Genomic DNA, 18,611 nt, shown 5'->3' with positions numbered 1-18,611 from the left:
ACTTATTCTGATGGCTGCCTCAGCATCCCGGCAAGATGCCATAGTCTGTGAGATGAGAAATGGTGACCTCATGAATAGGGGGAGGAAAAAGAGGGGGCGAGACTGAGTTTTTGGTTTTCTACATTTAAATCCCATCAGGCTTTGTGTTTTCATTTCAAATTCTTTCCAAAATACTGTATCTATTTTCCTCCAAGATACTATGACCAAAATGACTTTACGCTTTGCCTCCGCTGATTATTTTTCTAAATAGAAAGAAATTATTTGTCTTCAGAAGGAATTAAAACTCACCCAACAAAAAGCACCCAGAAATAAAACAAAAAGTTCGAAGATGTGAATGCTATAGAAACAGGAAAGTCGCAAAACAGTTAAAGTTCTTTACACATGGCCAAGTTAAATAAGACCTGGAGGGATACATGGTTCTCCCCTCTTCCTCCGCCAGCACCCCCTGAACTCTGGGGTGTGGGCTCATGAAATGCTTGGGAGGCAAAGTTGGCCCCTATTGCGTCTTGTTTAATTTGGCTGCTCGAAGTACTTACTTTCTTTTTTTTTTCTTTTTTCTTTTTTTTTTTTTTTTTTAATTTTAATTTGGCTCTTCCTGCAGCTCTCACACCTTCCTGTAACGTAAATGTCCTTTACATTTTCAACACGCCTTTTCCCCAGCCCTCCACATCATATTGTTTGAACAACTGTCTCTTTTTCTCTGTGCACTTAGACCAGACTGCTGGCACAGGGCTGTGTTTATCCACGCACAGACAAAGGGAGTAAAACCAAACTGAAGAGTAGTGTCGGCACAAGTATTGCATTTCCAGGGGTGCACTTTTTGTCTCTATGTGCTAGTAAGGAGCCAGGAGTTGTGCCCTGGAGATTTCCACTGACCAGCAGCAGGACTGAGCTGGAGCAGCGCGCAATGGTCAAGATTTCCTGCCTGTGCAATCCACAGCCTTAACAGCTTCTGCTGGAAACTCTTTCACCACCGTCTTGTCATGGGTCAATGGTAAAAACAAACAAACAAACAAGCTTGGTCCCATTGTGCATGCATGTCTGGGTGATGTTTCAACAGAGACAACAGAGAAATATAGCTCAGGCTACCTATGCTTGGTGGTGACAGTCATCACATGGCAAGCTCTTCCCTCCATCTGACAAATTTTGAAACTATAAATCAAGCAACATTGCCTTTAATACAGTACCAAATTGGTGAAGATAAGAACTTTGTCATTGCTTCCACCAGTCATTAGAGTTTTGCAATAAATGGAGAAGAGACTGGTATAGGGTATGAATTGCCAAGGGCAAGTTTACTGTCTGTAAAATGGGACTACACTGCCTCGACCAGCAAGGGAGGTACACAGATTACATGATTACTCTCTTAACTACCTTGGCCATGGAAAGCAGAGGATAAATTTTAAAGGACTTTTGCAAAGAGGAGTCTGTATGTGTTTTTCTGGCTACATAAAGCATCAGGCCTCTTAAAAATTAATTGATATAAAATAGAATTTAATGGAAAATCTGAAATTGAATTTTGTCACTATATGAAAGTCTTTATTTAGACATAAATGCCCAACAACTTTGCTGAAAAGCAGTTAACTCGTTCTCACACTGACAGAGATCCAATATGCACTTGCAGCACTAGAAATGTGTTCATGCTAAAGTATACACCTTTCTGAAAAAATAAGACCTAAAGTGGGTGAGAAAAATGGAGGAATGGATAGAATGCCAGCTGTTGAGACCAGACCAGAAGGCTGTGCGAAGGCATTCAACCAAGTCACTGCAGACTCTTGCAATGGCTGCTGGGTCAGGGGACACCATGCCTGTGTCTGTGGACAACATCAGGACAGAACTTCTATTCTTTCCTCTGTACACCACCAAAACAGTCCTAGAAGAGAGGGCTGCTGCTATGACTGTTCAGGGATGGAACAACAGCAGCCAATAACATTTTTCTTTCTCTAATTGTTGAAAAAAAAAATCCAGAAGGAAATCTGAAAAAGGGCAGTGAAAAGCCAGTGAAGCCAGGAAACGGAAATGGATGGCTGGACACTTTGGGATTCTTACAGGCAGCTCTGGTTCAGTGAGATTTGCTGGGCTGCTGCTTTGCTGGCCTGGGAGATACATTGGAAGATGATATTTAGAAATCATAAATAATCTCATATTGCAGCTGTTAGCATTCTGGGAAACATGGATAAAAGTAGTAGAGAACTGAATTAAAGAACCTCCCAGTGGCACGATTGTGGCAACAGCTGAAGAGAGAAAAAAACATAGATATTACGGATGAATGAACCTAGAGAATTTTTTTAGGTGTGGATTCAAGCTCAGTTGAAATTGTGAACTCCCCACTTGCCTTGTATGGGCAATTCATGGATGGTGTATGTTTCTCTTGTTGTAGAAGTGTTGGACTTAGAAATGGAAAATATCATTAGAACTGGGCATCTAGTTCACAGCCCACCCAGGACTGCTCCTGAAGTACTTTCTCAGGCTTTAGAGCTGTGACTCTATTCCACAGCTAATTCAGCTTGTCAAGCTACTTTACTCGATATTCCCCTTGATTTTCCCTTTTCTTGCTGTATCTTTTTCCACTCAGTTCACTAGCTGAGGTTGGTTGGTTTCCTCTGTTCTTCTGTAAAACTTGACTTTGCCATGTTCACAGAGTTCAGAGATGGAGTATTTTCATGGTAATACTACAGCTGTAGGAACTCCTGTAAAAAAAAAAAAAAAAAAAAAAAGAGAGAGAGAGAGAGAGAGAAAGAAAAAGTGCAAGACTGTAGAGAACCTGAAGTGATTTTTATTTCATTTTCTAAAAACATGACACTGCCAACACACACCTGGGACTCACAAGCTCCAAAATTGATGTCTCCATGTATTCTGGCCAGAGTAACTTGCACACAAGGACCAATTGCCGTTGAACCTTTACTTAGTCTTCTGGCTTTTGTTTCACTGGTGTTTGTTCACATTGGTGTTTGGATGGGTTTTGTATATGCTTCAGGAGTCACAGGTATAGAGCTTTCACCTTGGAATCTTGGTTGATTACCTATTGTAAATCTTGTGTGACATTGCTGCACATTGTCTTCTCCTTGCTCCTTTTGGGTAGTTGCTATTAAAGCTTGGCTTCTTGTTGGGGCTACAGTGGGAGAAATGGCACACACAGTGTGCTGTAGCCTTGCTGCTGTTGTCCCATTACTGGATTTCAGGTTTTCTGCTGTTGGATCATCCGTGCTGTGATTTTGGTGAAAGCAACACATCCTTCAGTGTTTACCAGTTTCATGCTGTTTATCATGTTCCTGGCTGTCAGTACCTATCATTTTCTGAAACCTGGATCTCACATTCCTCTAGGGCTTTTACACTCACATCTGTGTTCATACTTCTTTCTAACTAATCTTAATATTTCTATATACAGACCTTTGCATAGCAACCATGGAGTACAGTGCTAGTCCTGGTTTGGATGGTTGGCAGGCTGTACTTAAGTTTATGCTGGATTAATTGCATTGCAACTTGTTCCCCCTTTACTGGGAGAGGCAGATGGAGGTAATTCCTTCACATGTCCAGTCGTTAGACCACATTATCTATTTAATATAACGAACTGACTGCAGTTTTCCTCTACCCCTGTTCCTCGCCCAGTGACACCAGCTTAAAATGCAACTCTATTAATGTGCAATTACCTGACTGCGCATTAGAGGAAATGTTATAAACCAGCTCTGATAGGAGAGGAGGTCAAAGCCATGTCACCCCTCACAAGGCACTCCTGATTCTTACAAAGGAAAGGAAACACTGGGAAGGTGGTGGGCATTGCAGCACGTCCCCAGGGCTGTCATCTGTGTGGTCTGGAGGGAAAATCCCATCCCAGACACAGGCACCTTCCCTGAGAATACCTGCAGGCAGCCTCTCTTTTTTGGCTAAACCAGCACTACCCTGCTCATCATCCTAAGAGAAGGACTGATGGTCTCTGCTCACAGTCCCCACTGAGCCAGCTCTGTGTCTCTGCAGAACTGCTGCATCCAGTCAGCTGGAAAATAGTTCCCTGAGGTGCGTGTGGTGCTGGATGCTCAAGGGGAGACATGACCTAAGAAAGCCTAGGACTGCTTGTGAAAGCACCCGAGACGAGCCCACAGAAGTCATCCTATCTCAGCAGAGAAGGTCATTATCCAGCTGAATGTCAGAGCTTCCAAAATGCTCAACAAATTTAGAACATTACTGGAATAAGAACAGCATCTGTAGGAACTTCAACCAGTGTAAAATTATACAGGCTCCTAATCCTTCTCCCCCACAGCATGCAATGAGTTCCACATTGAGTCAGAAAAAAAAGACGAGCTCCAGAGATAGACTATTGCACAATTAACCCTACTGTGGAGGTTTGTTTCTCCTCCCTGAATGAGCTGCTGCCAACACAGAAGCCATGCTCTCCACTGGGCTATCGCAACACGACAGCAAGTAGCTGTGTGAAATGTTCTTTTATAGTCCAGTCCTTCTTTCGGGCACGTTCAAATTGTTGGAAATTTTTATTGTAGAAAGGAGCTAATATTTAAAGAGGTGTGCTCCACACACCACTCCAGCCATCTGTGGTCATGTTACTCTTCTGAGGTAATAAAGCAAGAGTTACTGACATGGAAAAACAACTCTTGAAAAGAGTTGCAGGGAATTTAGCTGTATTCTATACAGTTTCCTAGATAGCAATTACAGACAAGTTAGAAGGAGCAGTCAGAAGACTGAGTGAGCCGCTTTTCCAGCAGAAGTTTTGTTGGTCAGCTGGAGCCTACAGCAGACCAACAGACAAGTTCTCAGAAATGGTCCCATCAGTGTACTCAAAATGCTGGGTTACAGACCTGGCCAAAACTCCTGGTCCTGCAGGCTGGTTCTCTAAGGAAGAAACAGCGCTGAAGGAGTCAGATGGTCCTCCAACAGGAACTGTCTTATTTATAGCAAATTACCTCTTGGCCACACCAGCACTCTCCTTACAAAGTTCTGCAACTGCTTTTATAGCTGCGTTTCTAGTGCATCTATAGCATGTAATTGGCATGCTCAGGCATTCCTTTGCTCAGTCCTTGGGTGCACTTTCATGTTGTTGTTGTTTTGTTTAGAATGATGCCCAACAAACAGCACCCAGAAAAACTCATCTGCTAGTGGTAGGCTAACATAGAATGTGTGTTCTAGGTCAATACACCTAGTTGTGCTGGCAAAAAAAAATCTGAATGCCTGGGTTTTTTTAATGGCAAATGACTGTCAGCCCTCACCTGCATTAGTAAAGATTCACCCAGGATGCAATAAATCAGCCACACGAGCAAGTCATCTGTAATTTTTGCTGTAGTGGTGACCTAAGCATTTTGCTTTAGGTCATAGTGCTTACATTCCCTCCAAGAACACTATGTTGCACTGGAGTGCAATGTCCTGGTTTTGCTGAGCTGCACTGACTGTGGTCACAGTAATATTTATGTCCTGTGCCTGTCAGTGTGCATCAAGGAATGAAGCTAAATAAATTTTGCAAAGCTGATTATTTTTGCCCCATCTTTTCTGTTTGTGTAACAAGTTGCCAAGTTTGCATTTGGAACAGCCAGTGCTGCAAGTTGAGGGATCTCCTACCATCAAGATTTCCACTACTCTTCCTGGCATTTGAATTGGACTTTTTAAAAAAAGGGTACTTCTTCAAAGAGGTACATGATGCTTCACCTTTTAAATTTCCAGCATCTCTCTCTCTGGGACTGGAAGCCAGAAGCCTATATGGGCTAATAGCAAATGAGTCAGCCTAGGAGTGGTGAAGTAAAGACCCCTGATTTCTGCAGCTCTCAATAGATCCTATTGTGTCTAACAACATGCATATGCCAGATGACATTTGGGGTAGGGAGGAGTACAGGATACCTATTCCTTGTGTGGCTTCTTTGAATGAGGAGACGTCACATGGTGGCCTTCTCTGCACTGGGAAAATTAATAAGGGCCCTGTCCTCCTCTGCTGTGTCATCTAAAGAAACATGCAATAACTTAAATCTTTGTGACTGTAACCACACTAAGCCACTTAAAGTTGGCCAAAGGGTTCAAATGTTCATGGTGAAGTAGGAAAGGAAGGAGAAAGGAAACACACAGCTGCCACCTCTGCCTACCACGCACACATGTTTTGCAAACGAGCAATCAAAGGGCTCTTGGATGAGAGCATGACCATGACAGGTGGGCTCTCAAGCCCTGTGGTTAGGGCAGTCGCCCAAGGAAAAGGAGCTTTCTAGGGGTAGCTGCTGTGTGTACTGCAACCTGGGCCACCCACCAGGTAAGCTGGTCCCAGGTGGATCCCACAGACTGGCACGGGTACATCTCTCCCATTACCCATTGCCATCACCTCTGATCTGGGAAGCCTTGGTAAAAAATGACAAATAGCTCAGAGCCTTGTGTCCCTGTGGGGGTGGTGGTGGGAGAGGAGCCATTGCTTTACACGGGATGCCTCTGTCATACCTGGGTCCATTTCAAAATCAGTACTCACCTGGTGTTTCTGAGGGGGATGCTGAGGCCTTAAGCAGGCTTTCTGCTCAGTATTATCCTAGGAGGATTTCAGCTGTGCACCTCACTGAACACTAAGTAGATAATTTTAACATGCTTTAGCCTGTTATCTTTGATACTGCCCTCCAAACACTGCTCTATTTTTGTTTTGCACAGTGACAACCAAGGAAAAAGTTTACCATTTTTTCCCAATTTCACTGTTAGCTTGTTTTTAATCCTCATATACTGTCGGTGTAACTTTCACACAGTCATATTTGTGTACTTACAACTTTGATCTTGGGACCAGGAAATCTCTCTAATTCTTTTTTTCCTGTTCTTTTTCAGTCCTGGTGATGAATATTCTGACCCTGTATCAACAAAACACACAAACATATGCTAAAATTAAGGAATAACTATCTATGTAACTAAGGTTTCTCATTGTATATATGTGCCACATAAGAGCTAAATAAATATGTTAATAAATATGGTCAATAAATGCTCACCCTAAGGTAAATGAGTTTCATATGAAAGCAAATCAAATGGAGTAATATCTCAGTATGCTGGAGAGTTTTTTTGGATCAGGGACAGGGTGCTCAATAACTTGCAGGATGATATTGCTGAAGATTCTGAGTGGCAATTCCAAAAGCTCTTTGCCAGCACTTCCTACTAAAATGCGTAGAAACTAGGAATCCATTCATGCTAATATTGAAGGTTATGCCTTTTTCTTTCTTCAGTGACTGTTTCCAGTGATAATTTTTAATTTCTTGTTTTCATCAAGAAACACACAGTTTGGTACTGAGAATTATTTAGATTTCATTAAATCACACTTTCTTATTAGCTGCAATACAGACTCACAAAGAATTAAACAGAATAAAAGAGAAAGAGCAATGTTTTGCTCTTGAGCAGTGTGATTTCTTTCCCTGGTATTCAAAGGGCTGCACAATCTGTATGTACGAGGAAGCAAACTTACTAGTTTGCTTACTAGCAAACAGGAGCAAACTTACTAGTCTGGAAGGCAGTGAACCAGATGGGGTTAGGAAGGCACCAGTGATGCTGGTGTTGCTTTTTACATATTTTGATCATGGAAAAGCATTAACATTGGAGATCAATTCATTCCCAAAGATGGTTCAAAATCAGTAAACTTGTCAACCGCTTGGAGAAGACTTGAGCAATAATGTAGCAGTTCTTGTAGGAGAAACCAAGTAAAAGCCAGCTTTAGTGAAGTTTATAGGAAACATCTGAAAGACTGAGCTAAACAAAGTAAACAGGCAACACAACTGTAATGACATTTGGCGTCTATAAAGCAATGGATACTGATAGAAGACTGAATGGCTCATAGACTTATCAAAGTTACTTTTTTCAGTTATGCCAAATTGGGAGGAGTCCAAATGTAGCAGGGTACACCTCAGTAAAGACAGGGTTTAACAGAAGATAACAAAAGGAGGGACAGATTCACTCCCACTCATAGTGTCTCCAACCGTTCTATGAAGCATCCAGGGCTAGACACAGTAAAAGCCAGAATGCAGTTGGACAGACTAGGCACAGAGCTGGGACTAGCATTGGTATATTTATCTTCCCCTGTAAAAATAAAAATTAAGAAATGCTTGCAAAATTTGTCTTTCAAGGTCTTTCTGCCTTCCTGGTGCTTTTTCAATTCAGTAAAAAAAGTTTATTGACAAAAGAAAGCTGTAAACTCTGCAGATATAACTTACAGCCAGGTTTGAGGGGACTTCAGCTTCCCCAGTGTTTTCAGTGTTAATGTTCTGATCTCATATAGAAAATGTAGTGCAAATGAAAAGGTAACACATACCCCAAAATGACATTTGAAAATGAGACACAAATTTTACTGTCATTTGTAAGTATTATTTTCTATATTAAATGTGAAAAATTACTCTTAATCACTTTTTATTAGACTTCAACAATCAAAATAACTCTAAGTATCCATAAGACACACTTCCTGTGAAGGCAGGTGCCTTACAAATCCCAACCACTCAATTTTTAAAATTTCTTAAGAAGACAGAATTTTATTTTTATTGTAATATTGCCTGGACTTCACAATTTAGCACTGTGTCTTCATTTCCTCTGTTGTGCAAACACGCGTGACAGTTTTTTTAAAATGTCTGTCTCTAGAAGACCATTGAGGAAGCCTCACAGAGAGAGAAAAACACAGAGGAAACAATTGCAAAGATTTATTTAGCGCATTCTGTGCTTGGCACTTAGAAACAGAGTTCCGTGCATAGGGCAAATCTTTATACACCTTTTTCTTCATACATATTTTACATACCATTTTTATTGCCCTCTTTTATATTCATAATATTGAATCCCTCACTAGGCATATAAATACATTTATCTACAACACCTCACAACAAATCTCAATAATATCTGTATTCTGTTACTTGGTATTTGCATTTTCACACAACTTAAATGCATAGCTTGCACCAAGCTACAATTGTTTTCTTATTTTTAAAGGATTTGAAGACCAAAAAAAACCAAAAAAACAACAACAAAACAAAACAAAAAAAAGGAGAGAGAGAAAAAAAAAAAAAAAGGAAGAAGAAGAAAAGAGTAAAGAAAGATGTCAAAAGGCAATGATCTATTTGGTTAAACAGAGATCATGTGGCAGGCAGGAGGCTGGCGAATACTCGGCCTCACTATTCCTGAAACGCTAATGGTTTTTTATGGCAATGCTTGCATGCAAAGTGAGGAAAGCCGGCTTCACTTCTGTAGAGCAGGTCTGTCTTTTCTCATTGCTCTTTCCCATAAGCTCAGTCTGGAGAGTTTCCTCCCACTGGGTCGAGTGCTCCAGGACACATGTTCCCCTCAAAGGCTGTCATCCGTTTGGTTTGTGTGCATCACTTCTGGTCATGCCAAGAGAAGCTGAACCTCCACGCATCTTTCTGAAGATCAGTCACTGCTTATGCCTGAGGCTCACTTGTGGGTTAAAGCTTTTGTCTCTCTTCTCTCTCTCCCATCTCTGTCTGTCAGCTGGATGCTTTTAAGCTCGACCCTTGCAAAGAAACTGCCAGTTGGGCAGAGCCATAGTGAAAATGCAGAAACCTCTTTGGGAGGAGAAGCTCCAGCCCAGCAATGCCATTCCTGCACAACAGCGGGAGAAGGAGCCATGGGCCACTGTTGGCTTCAGAAATGGGCTGAGCTGCTTCAGCAGTAAGGGACAGTCTGGAAAGGCAGAGGTCTTTAAAGCTATGGGCAGTTCAGCTTCAGAGGATGAAGCCTTGGGAGGCGGCCTTTCTTCCGCGCCTGGAGGAGATAGCACAGGGACATGGTTCCCTCCACTCCAAGAGCCCACACAAGCTGAGAGTTAATGCATAAATGGTATGTTCACCTGCTTCTCTCCAGCTTCCCATTAAAGTCATACCCTTCTCTCTGCAATGTCCAGAAAGAGCAAATACACCATGCCAGTTCGGGAGGACCTGGGCTACAACAAGCTGCAATGGCTGTCAGACAAGGCTTTCCACAAGGTTCGGTGGCACATACATAGGTGACTTGTGTTCTTTTTTATCATTACAATACTAGTTCCACTATAAGTTTGAAGACAAAAAGATATTGGGATGGATTTACCCATGGAAACAATGAAGGTCCAGCTGCCTTCGATGCCAAGGAGAGGCACCTCTTGTTAGACCATGTGCACAGACATCTGTGAGGAGGAGCCCTGAACAGCACCATACTGTCTGTTGTCACAGGCATTGGCCGTCTGTTGGTTGCCAGAGGGTGGGCTGATCATGTGCATCCCGTGATCCATCCCGGTGGAAAGGTATTGCCTCTCTCCAAAGGCCCCGCTGGACGGGGAAGAGCAGAGTAAAGTGCTTTGGGTGGTGGTGAGTTTCTCTGGGCTTGCCGCCAGCCTGGGGGAAGCAGGGAAATTGTATCCATAGAGGTTGTAGGGATTGTGCAGGGAGAAAGCATTGTAGGAGCTCTGCTGCATGTGGCCACCACCAAACATGTGTGAAGAGGAGGAGGTGGAGGCAGGGTTGCCTGCTTGCATGACATATTGAAACTGGGAGCTGGGGAAGGACCCCAGCTGGCCACTGTATGCCTCCATCTTGCTGTTGCTGGGCAGGGAGGAAGGAGTTGGCATTCCTGAAATCAAGGATGGAGTCCTCTGAGGCATGAAAGTTTCGGAAGGCTGCGAGGCAGAAGCAGTGCTGCTCTGCAGCCGGTTGTAGCCACCATCGCTCAGCCCTGGGTAGCTCTGCAAGGCAGCCATGTTGCTTCTGGCACACGGGGGATAATCAGACAGGTTGAGGTTGCAAAGCTGACTCTCCCGGCAGCCAACATTAAAAGTGTTGGGGGCCAGATGAAAGGCTGGAGGTGAGCAGGATGGAGAGAGAAGGTGAGAGGAAGCAGAGGGTGACGGGGTCCCCGTGCTGGAGGTGGTCGGGGAGGTGCCTGTGCTGCCTCCTGTAAAACAAAACACATGGGAGGATGTTCAGAGCCCGGGACCACATCTGTAAAATGAGACGGTCTCATTAAAGAACAGCTTAGTTTAATAAAGAAACAAGGGTGGTAAAAATGGCTGATGGAAAACTCAGCCTTTCTTGGCAAGACACCACATTTTATTAATAGCATCCCTTGGTCTTTCCTGCTGCTTTTTTGTTATGATTTTGTTTTTCAACAGAGATTTTCTTCCCTTTTAAAACAGGAGAAGGAAGCAAGCATGCCATAGAGTAATCAAAGGCAGTGAGAAAAGCTGCAAGAAAGCACCACTCTGTAAGTCCAGATATCTGTCTGTTCCTCTAAGCAGAGAAAGAGGATGTGTCAGGATTTTAAATTGTGTGTTTTAATTCTAAAAGGAGTTCCATATGTTGTGTACTGGTGTTAACAAAATGTTGATATATATGCACGTTGGTAGTATCAATGTATTATACATTATTAATAGTATGAATGATAGAATTGATAATTTTTCACAGCAGGAATGCTCGCATATTCTGACCTGGGAAAACAATACTGTGTAATATTACCAAGAACAGTAACAAACTGAAAATGATGTAAACAAGCTGATGGCACAATTTTGAGTTTGAGAAGAGATTATTTATAGGCAAGATTTTGAGTTAGAGGAAGTTTCCTTGGTCAATCAGGAAAATCAGTTCTGTGCTAAAAGGAATGTAGTTTTCTGGTGTGAAACTTTTTTCATTCCAATGATTCCAGTTGTATGAAATCACATTTCTGCATTAGGGCAACTAACACTGAATATTCTTCTAAAAAGGAGCAAAGAGGTGCTGGTGAAGAGATTTGACCAGGGGATAAGTAGAACCAGAGGAACTAGGAATACAACTGATAAGGCTAGAAGATGACAGATGAGAGGCAAAGGGACTGGAAAAGGGGGAATGAGAGTGTGCAGATAAAATTTAAGCAAGGCAGAGATTGCACATTGAGGCTCAAAAGTAAGGGACAGCTTTCTCTTGTGTCACCTTGTGGGAAAAAATCAGCAGGATTTTGAGAACCGTCTAGGTCTTCTACAAAATGGGGAGGAACCAAATGTAGTGCTGCTTGATGAAAAGAGAACAGGTGATGCTAATGGTTAAGAGATGCACTAGAAAGATGGATTCTGTGTCAGTTCATTATGGTGAGAATGTGAGATTGTATCTCAGCAGAGAAAAGACACAGACCTGTGGGAGGAGGTCCAGAGGAGGCCACAAAGGTGATCAGAGGGCTGGAACACCTCTGCTATGAGGAAAGACTGAGAGACTTGGGATTGTTCAGCCTGGAGAAGGCTCCAGAGAGACCTTATTGGAGCCTTTCAATACTTAAAGGGGACTTATAAGAAAGATGGAACAGACTTTTTAGCAGAGCCTGTAGCAACAGGACAAGGAATAATGGTTTTAAACTAAAAAGGGTAGATTTAGACTAGATAGAAGGAAGGAATTTTTTACAGTGAGGGTGGTGAAATGCTGGAACAGATTGCTCTGAGGGGTGGTAGATGCCCCATCCCTGGAGACATCCAAGGCCAGGCTGAACGGGGCTCTGAACAACCTGATCTAGTTGAAGATGTCCCTGCTCATTGCAGGGGGTTGGACTAGATGACCTTTGAAGGTCCCTTCTAACCCAAACTCTTCTATGATTCTATGATATCTGACTCTTTCTAACACATCTAGGAATAAACAAAATCGGGCTTTAGAGTGAAAATACAACTTTGAAGACACTAAAATATTTGGGATTTTTTTTTTATTAAAAAAAAAAAAAAATTGAAGTAAGAGCCAGAAAAATAAGAAAATCAGCCTTGGGTAAGCACAGTCTGGATTGTCTGCCACTGACTCAGGCAGCATCAGGAAAATGCATGTTTCTGTATTGCTAACTCGAAGCAGTCATTCCCATTACCAACTGTCGGGATGAATGCTCATTGCTAAGCCACTGATTTCTTTTGACATTCATTCAGAAGCATAAAAGAGAAGTATTTAGTCCAATCTCCATTATGACTACTGAGAAAATTTAAAGTTTGAAATGGCATAAGGGGCTCTCTATATTCCGTCATTGACAACACTGAAATACTCGAATTTGCTAGTCCATTTTTGCTCCAAAGTTCTAAGATTTTTTGTGTGATTTTTTTATTTTTTTAATTTAGTATTTATTTTAAAAGGTGCAGTTCCCTGGTTCATTAAAAGTCCTTGACAGACAATCTCTGCCTAATTTTGTTGTGGTAAATGAAGATGGTACCTTCTTCAGTCTTTCTCCTTGTCTCTCTGTTACACATTGTCAATACTGCAGTAGGATCAGGGAACATCTGCCTCTACACAAGCAGTGTCACTGCAAAGTCTGTTTTAGTTCTAATTGCTGTTGAAAGTGAGTTTGAACTGAGATACACAAGTACAGACACACATTTCCCTGTTAGCCCTGCACTAAAGAGGATAACCTCTGACAGAGAGGGCAGGCAGACAGGTGAGTTCTTATATCATCACTTCACTATCAAAGCTCAAAATACAGAGGTCACATAATCACAAAACAAATACAGCACAAAGTGAGATGTATTTGACCCACAGTAATTCCACACTTGATTTTTTATCCCATATATTTCACAAGCAAAGTTCAAACAGTGACTTACTTGCTGACAGTGTTTCGAGAATAAGTAAAAATACATATGTATAGATGTATGAGCATTTAATGATGTATTTGAAGAAAAATATGTAGAATAAATTATTAACTACAATGTCTTTGTTTCAGTCGTCCTTTGCCCCATTGTTAACCTTCAAAAACTATGCAGAAGAGCACACAGAGCAGTTACCTTGAGCATTAGGCTTTAAACATCCGCTGAGGAGTTACAGTTCTGTCCTACCCACAACTGAGGATTTGTTTCCAGAGAGTAAGTACAGATCTCTGATTAGCAGTTACAATGTATTCTTAATGGTTCTGAAACTGAAACACTGAGTTGTACATTCCTGGTTACCCTAAAAGGGCCACTAAAGCGATTCTGCTCTGAACTGCTCCTATTTGTAGGCCAACGGAAAAACCTCAAAGTGACAACACAGTAACTAGGAAACAAAAGATTTTTTTCTTTTCTCCCTAACTTTAAAATGATGAGGAGGTGAAAGATCTATCAACAGGAGCAAATGCCAGACCTGATAACTGTCTTTCAATAATGCTTTGCTGCAAATGCCAGCTGTAAGCACGTGACACACCAGACTTCTGCTGCAACAGAGCGTAATGCAGAAGCCTGAAGTTTCTGATCATTTGCAGAATACATCTTTAGGTGGATAAGGAAACAACACAAAGCAAGGCCCATGTCACTCTTCCTCTTCAAAAGGCAAACAGCCCTACTTTGCTCTGAACAATATTTCTGATTCATCTTTGCTGGCAGCACTAAGTGTGGGCCAAATGCAACCCGGACTTTTGTGAAGTTACGACTTGGACTGTAGTTGTTACTAAGTCAGCCAAATACCCCTAGAGATGGCAGCAAGCCCAGCAAATATATCCATACCATACTACAGTCTCAGATACACAGATGTGTATGTTGTTTTAATGGAAGGCATGGATACAAACCAATCTAGTTAAACTGATACACAAGGCTACATTTAGGTCTGATTTAAGTCAAGTGAAACCACATTTAAGGAAAAACAAAATGAATCCCTCAATAATTTTCCCGTTTTCCTTTTCTCTACTTACTATTGTCCCAGAAATAATTGCCAACACCAACAACATTTACCATGAATGTCACAGTATCTCTCATCTCAACAGTTATGATTATTCAAGAGTGATTAATCACAGTTATGTCCAGTCTTCTGAAGACCATTTCTGGCCCTGCATACATCAGTGCCAGATATGTACAGTCAGCAAGTCACATATGTATAAAATGCAAGGTCCATAACTTCAAACACTGAACCCCGCCCCACATGGCAGATGGATGTGTCTGTCTTCACAGTGTCCCGCCGTTATGTCCAGGGCTTAGCCAAGTACTGGTGCTATCCTGAAAGGAACCTGCTCTGTGACTGGGCATACGAGTGGTAACTAAGTTGACCTTATCAAACAGAGGGGAACATTTCTGAAGAGGGGAAGTGGAGAATTATCTAGTGCAAGAATGCTAAAAAAACCCACAAACTGGACCAAGAACTAAGAAATTATTGGTAAAGATAGGAGGTGGGAAAAAGAAGAATGAAATAATAGTGGAAAATGGAAAGCCTGTGGATATGGTGGGGTGTAAAGGCAAACCTTCTTCCCCAAGCCAGCATGCCCTCTTGTGAACACCATATAGAAATGCTGGCTGTGCACCAATATCAGATACCTGCCCATAAGGTTTAGGGAAGAAACTACAGCTTCCCATCTGGATACAAATAAGAACTGCCATTAAAATTTCATCTCAAGTAGCTTATGATTGGTCTTTACTTCCTGTCACCTGTGTCCTTCAAAGCCTTGGTAATGGTGTTGACTCTCTGTATGTTCCCAACACATCCCTACTTTTGCCTTTACCTAGACTGAGCTTGTGTTTATCACAACGTCAGGGTTAACTGCAAGCCCAAACATACCCAGTCCACAGGTATGATGTGCATTAAAACTAGGGACTGGAGTATTCTTAAAGCATTCAGCATTCCAGAGTGTCAGAAAGGCAAAGAGGACCTCTTCCACACAGGGCAGGTCACGCAGAGAACTTCTAACACTGCTGTGTAAATGGAAAACACATCTGTCAGCAGCTAGTGTTAGCCAAGGGAGTTTTCTGGCAACATGGAGGTAAAGGAGAGAGCATAAGTGCCAAGTGAGCCTGAAGCAATTGCACATGGCAAAATTTCTAGGATCTCTCTCATGAACGACATCACACTAGCCAGTTGACCCACAACTTATCCCAACCTCCTTTATCTGAAAGGTGCACATATATCACACGTTGGACTGAACCGCAGCCTACTTTCCTTGCTAACATTTCCAGGCATCGGTTGCTACCATCACCGGCAGTGCCTCCATAGAAACTTCTCAGTCCTCAAAATCCTTGCTTAGTGCAGAGGAAGAGAACAAGCACAAGATGAAGCTGCGGTCAACACAAGATATCTGAACATGAATTCCATGTCCTGTGCAACAGACAAGAGCTTTAGAGTAGTTTGGACAACTCGATTGCTGCCTCCAGCTCTTGGCACGGTTGGGCTCCAACAATGCTAACCTGGTATTCACAGTCTCATTAAGAACAGACGTGGCTGAGGGTCCTCAGAGCTTGTGCCTTGACTTTCTAACAAGGATGGGAACCACGAGGTGATTTGTCTTAAGATTTCAGTTTTTGATGTATCAGCCAGCACAAAGTTATTCTCTGCATGCAGTCACTTCTTAAACAGTTCAGACCACTTCCACCTCCAAGCTAGTTTCACTTATCATGGACACAGATGTGGGCTGCAGGTTCAGCATGGCCAGCCTATGGCTCAGAGGCTCTACTCAGCCCAGTAGGACAGTGTCTGGCCCACAGCCTTAGACCAGCCATCTTCTTCCACCTTCAGATGTGAGCAGGACCTAGCCTGAATGCCAAATGTTTGGGAGCAATCAGTGCAAAGCCCTGCTGATCAGTCTCCTGAGGGAGCCACAGCCCCTCTTCTGACACACACCCAACACGTCAGCATCTGCACCATGTGATAGGCATGTGTCTGAGCACCTGAGGGTGTGGAAAAGATGGGCTGTGGCCACTAGTCATTCATCTGGCTCATGGCTTTCCTCTTCGTGCTTCGCTTGAGCTAATAAGCCCTCCTGAGAGGCAGCTTATATTCACTCAGGCACAGAGCCATGCTAATGCAGCTCTCCAGTTTTCCAAATGGAGCTGGCCAGGAGCTGGCACGGCTGGCCAGCGTGGAGCACAGACAGAGAAGCCTGTGCATGCAGGTGTACTGTAAGTCACTCTTGAAAGGTCTGATTTTTATGAAGGCTCTACAGACATGTACGCATGTGTAAAGGGATTTTCTAAAGCATGAGGGAGACCATCTTTTCCCAGTTTTTTGTGATCTTCTACCCTTAGACACAGCAGTAAATAAATGTAAAGGCATGCAAGCAGGAAAACAAATTTGAACAAAAAGGTTAAATCTTCTTCCTCTTCTGTGCACTTCTCACATACATGCACCCCAGGTATGGCTTTATGAAACTTAGTCTCTGTTTTCCAAGTTACTGCAGCTTCTGGTTGCAGGACAAAAATTAGGTACTTGCATGAGTGTGGAAATCTTAGATGGTAATAAAGGAGGGGTTGTGCAGATTGCCAGGTGATCTGATTGATAGAGTATGAGGCCAGAGGGTGCCACTGTTTTCATCTGATCTCATGTCCTTTAACAGCCAGGCCTCATACAAACCTGGATTCATTCCTGCTTTGAGCAGCACATGCCTCAGTCCTGCTCAACACCTACTTGCATGTCTAGGCATCTAAATGCCACAGAATCAGGTGTCACTCCTGCTCTCAAATGTCATGACAAATTTTGCCTTGCAAGTATAACTGACAGCCTGAGGTCTCTCTTCCCATTTCTAGTTTTCCAAAACTCAAACCTATAACCTTCAGAAGGACTGAAAGATTCTTTATCACATCCTTCTTGTGCCACTACTACCCCTCTGAGTTTCTTCTTCACCATCTTGAAAAACTAAACAGCTTTGATGCTTCTTCCTTGTCTTCTCACCAAGCAAGGGCAGGGACACCTGATTTGTTACGTGCTAGACTATTTCTTCATTATTTCCCCATTTCTAGGAATGAGAACTTCCCTCTTTCATAGGAATGAGAGCCATTTTTGTCTTCATGGAGTGTAGCTGCCTGTTTTTTCTCTAGAGCCATTGGCCAATTATCAAATTATGAATCCGCTGGTAAAATCTTTAAAAGGCCCAAATGAGACACAAAATTTACCTTGTGCCAAGTTGCTGGGTTGGTAGCGGAAATATAAAGAGTGCTTTGTAGTTCTTTGAGATACAGCTCACAGAGTGCCAAAAAAGATTGTTACAGCAGTAGATTTAAGGGGAAAAGTATGTACTGTATGGCACAAAAGTGAGGAATGAAAAGAAATTATACTTAATGTTAGTGAATTATAGAGAAGGATCTTTTTTATAGGTTTGCCTCAAATTACAAGAGTCACTGGGATTAATAGTAAATTTAGAACAACTCAGAATAACACTTTACTTCCCTTTAGCTCTTACAGATTTCTGCAACACAAACTGAGCAGTCAGAACATTAGAGATAAAACTTGCCTCAGTCACCCCCAAGATAAAATACTTTCAAGATCTGATGGTAAAAAACAACCCTTTTTTTCCAATGTGGACAAAAGGTACAATTCAAGACATCTGATTTCCTTTCCCACCTATTTCCAGAGCACCAAGAGATCTTTCCCAGAAGTGAGACACACATCCCCTTCTAAGTCCCTCCAGACTGTCTTTAATACAAGGCTTTCTGCTCCCCATATAAACACACGGTAATCTTGGGCCAGCTCTACGCCGTCTCAGGAGAAGGCGGGTTGGATGTGATTTTCTGTCTTGTGTGTAAACAGTTGTACTGTGGCATACGCAATACTACGGTGAGCTGTACACCAGCTCCCACCTGTTCTGCATCTTCAAGTACAGACAGATCAAATCAACTCAGGCTTGGGGGATTCTGAGCCCCCCACATTAGTAGAGAAAATTGCTCATTGGTGATAATTATGGACTATCCTTCTCATCTACAACCATCAGCTGGGGACTGACATTGACAAAGGGGTCATGTAATGAAAGCTACCCCAGGAGATGAC

General features: G+C 42.4%; 1 protein-coding gene across 2 annotated transcripts in view; it reads right to left on the bottom strand.

Moving 5' to 3' along the window:
- Window positions 1-8,618: 8,618 nt before the first annotated feature.
- TBX15 (T-box transcription factor 15) overlaps window positions 8,619-18,611 on the bottom strand; it is a 99,166-nt gene continuing 89,173 nt past the window's right edge. For both annotated transcript variants that reach the window (XM_082060280.1, XM_082060279.1), the window contains one exon: window positions 8,619-10,863. In XM_082060280.1, coding sequence (XP_081916406.1) covers window positions 10,079-10,863 — 785 coding nt within the window. In that variant the 3' untranslated portion in view covers window positions 8,619-10,078. The remainder of the gene's footprint in view (window positions 10,864-18,611) is intronic.

This window comes from Streptopelia decaocto (assembly GCF_964273445.1).
Source record: "Streptopelia decaocto genome assembly, chromosome: 1".
NCBI classification, from domain to species: domain Eukaryota; kingdom Metazoa; phylum Chordata; class Aves; order Columbiformes; family Columbidae; genus Streptopelia; species Streptopelia decaocto.
This window is presented reverse-complemented; position numbering and strand designations above follow the sequence as displayed.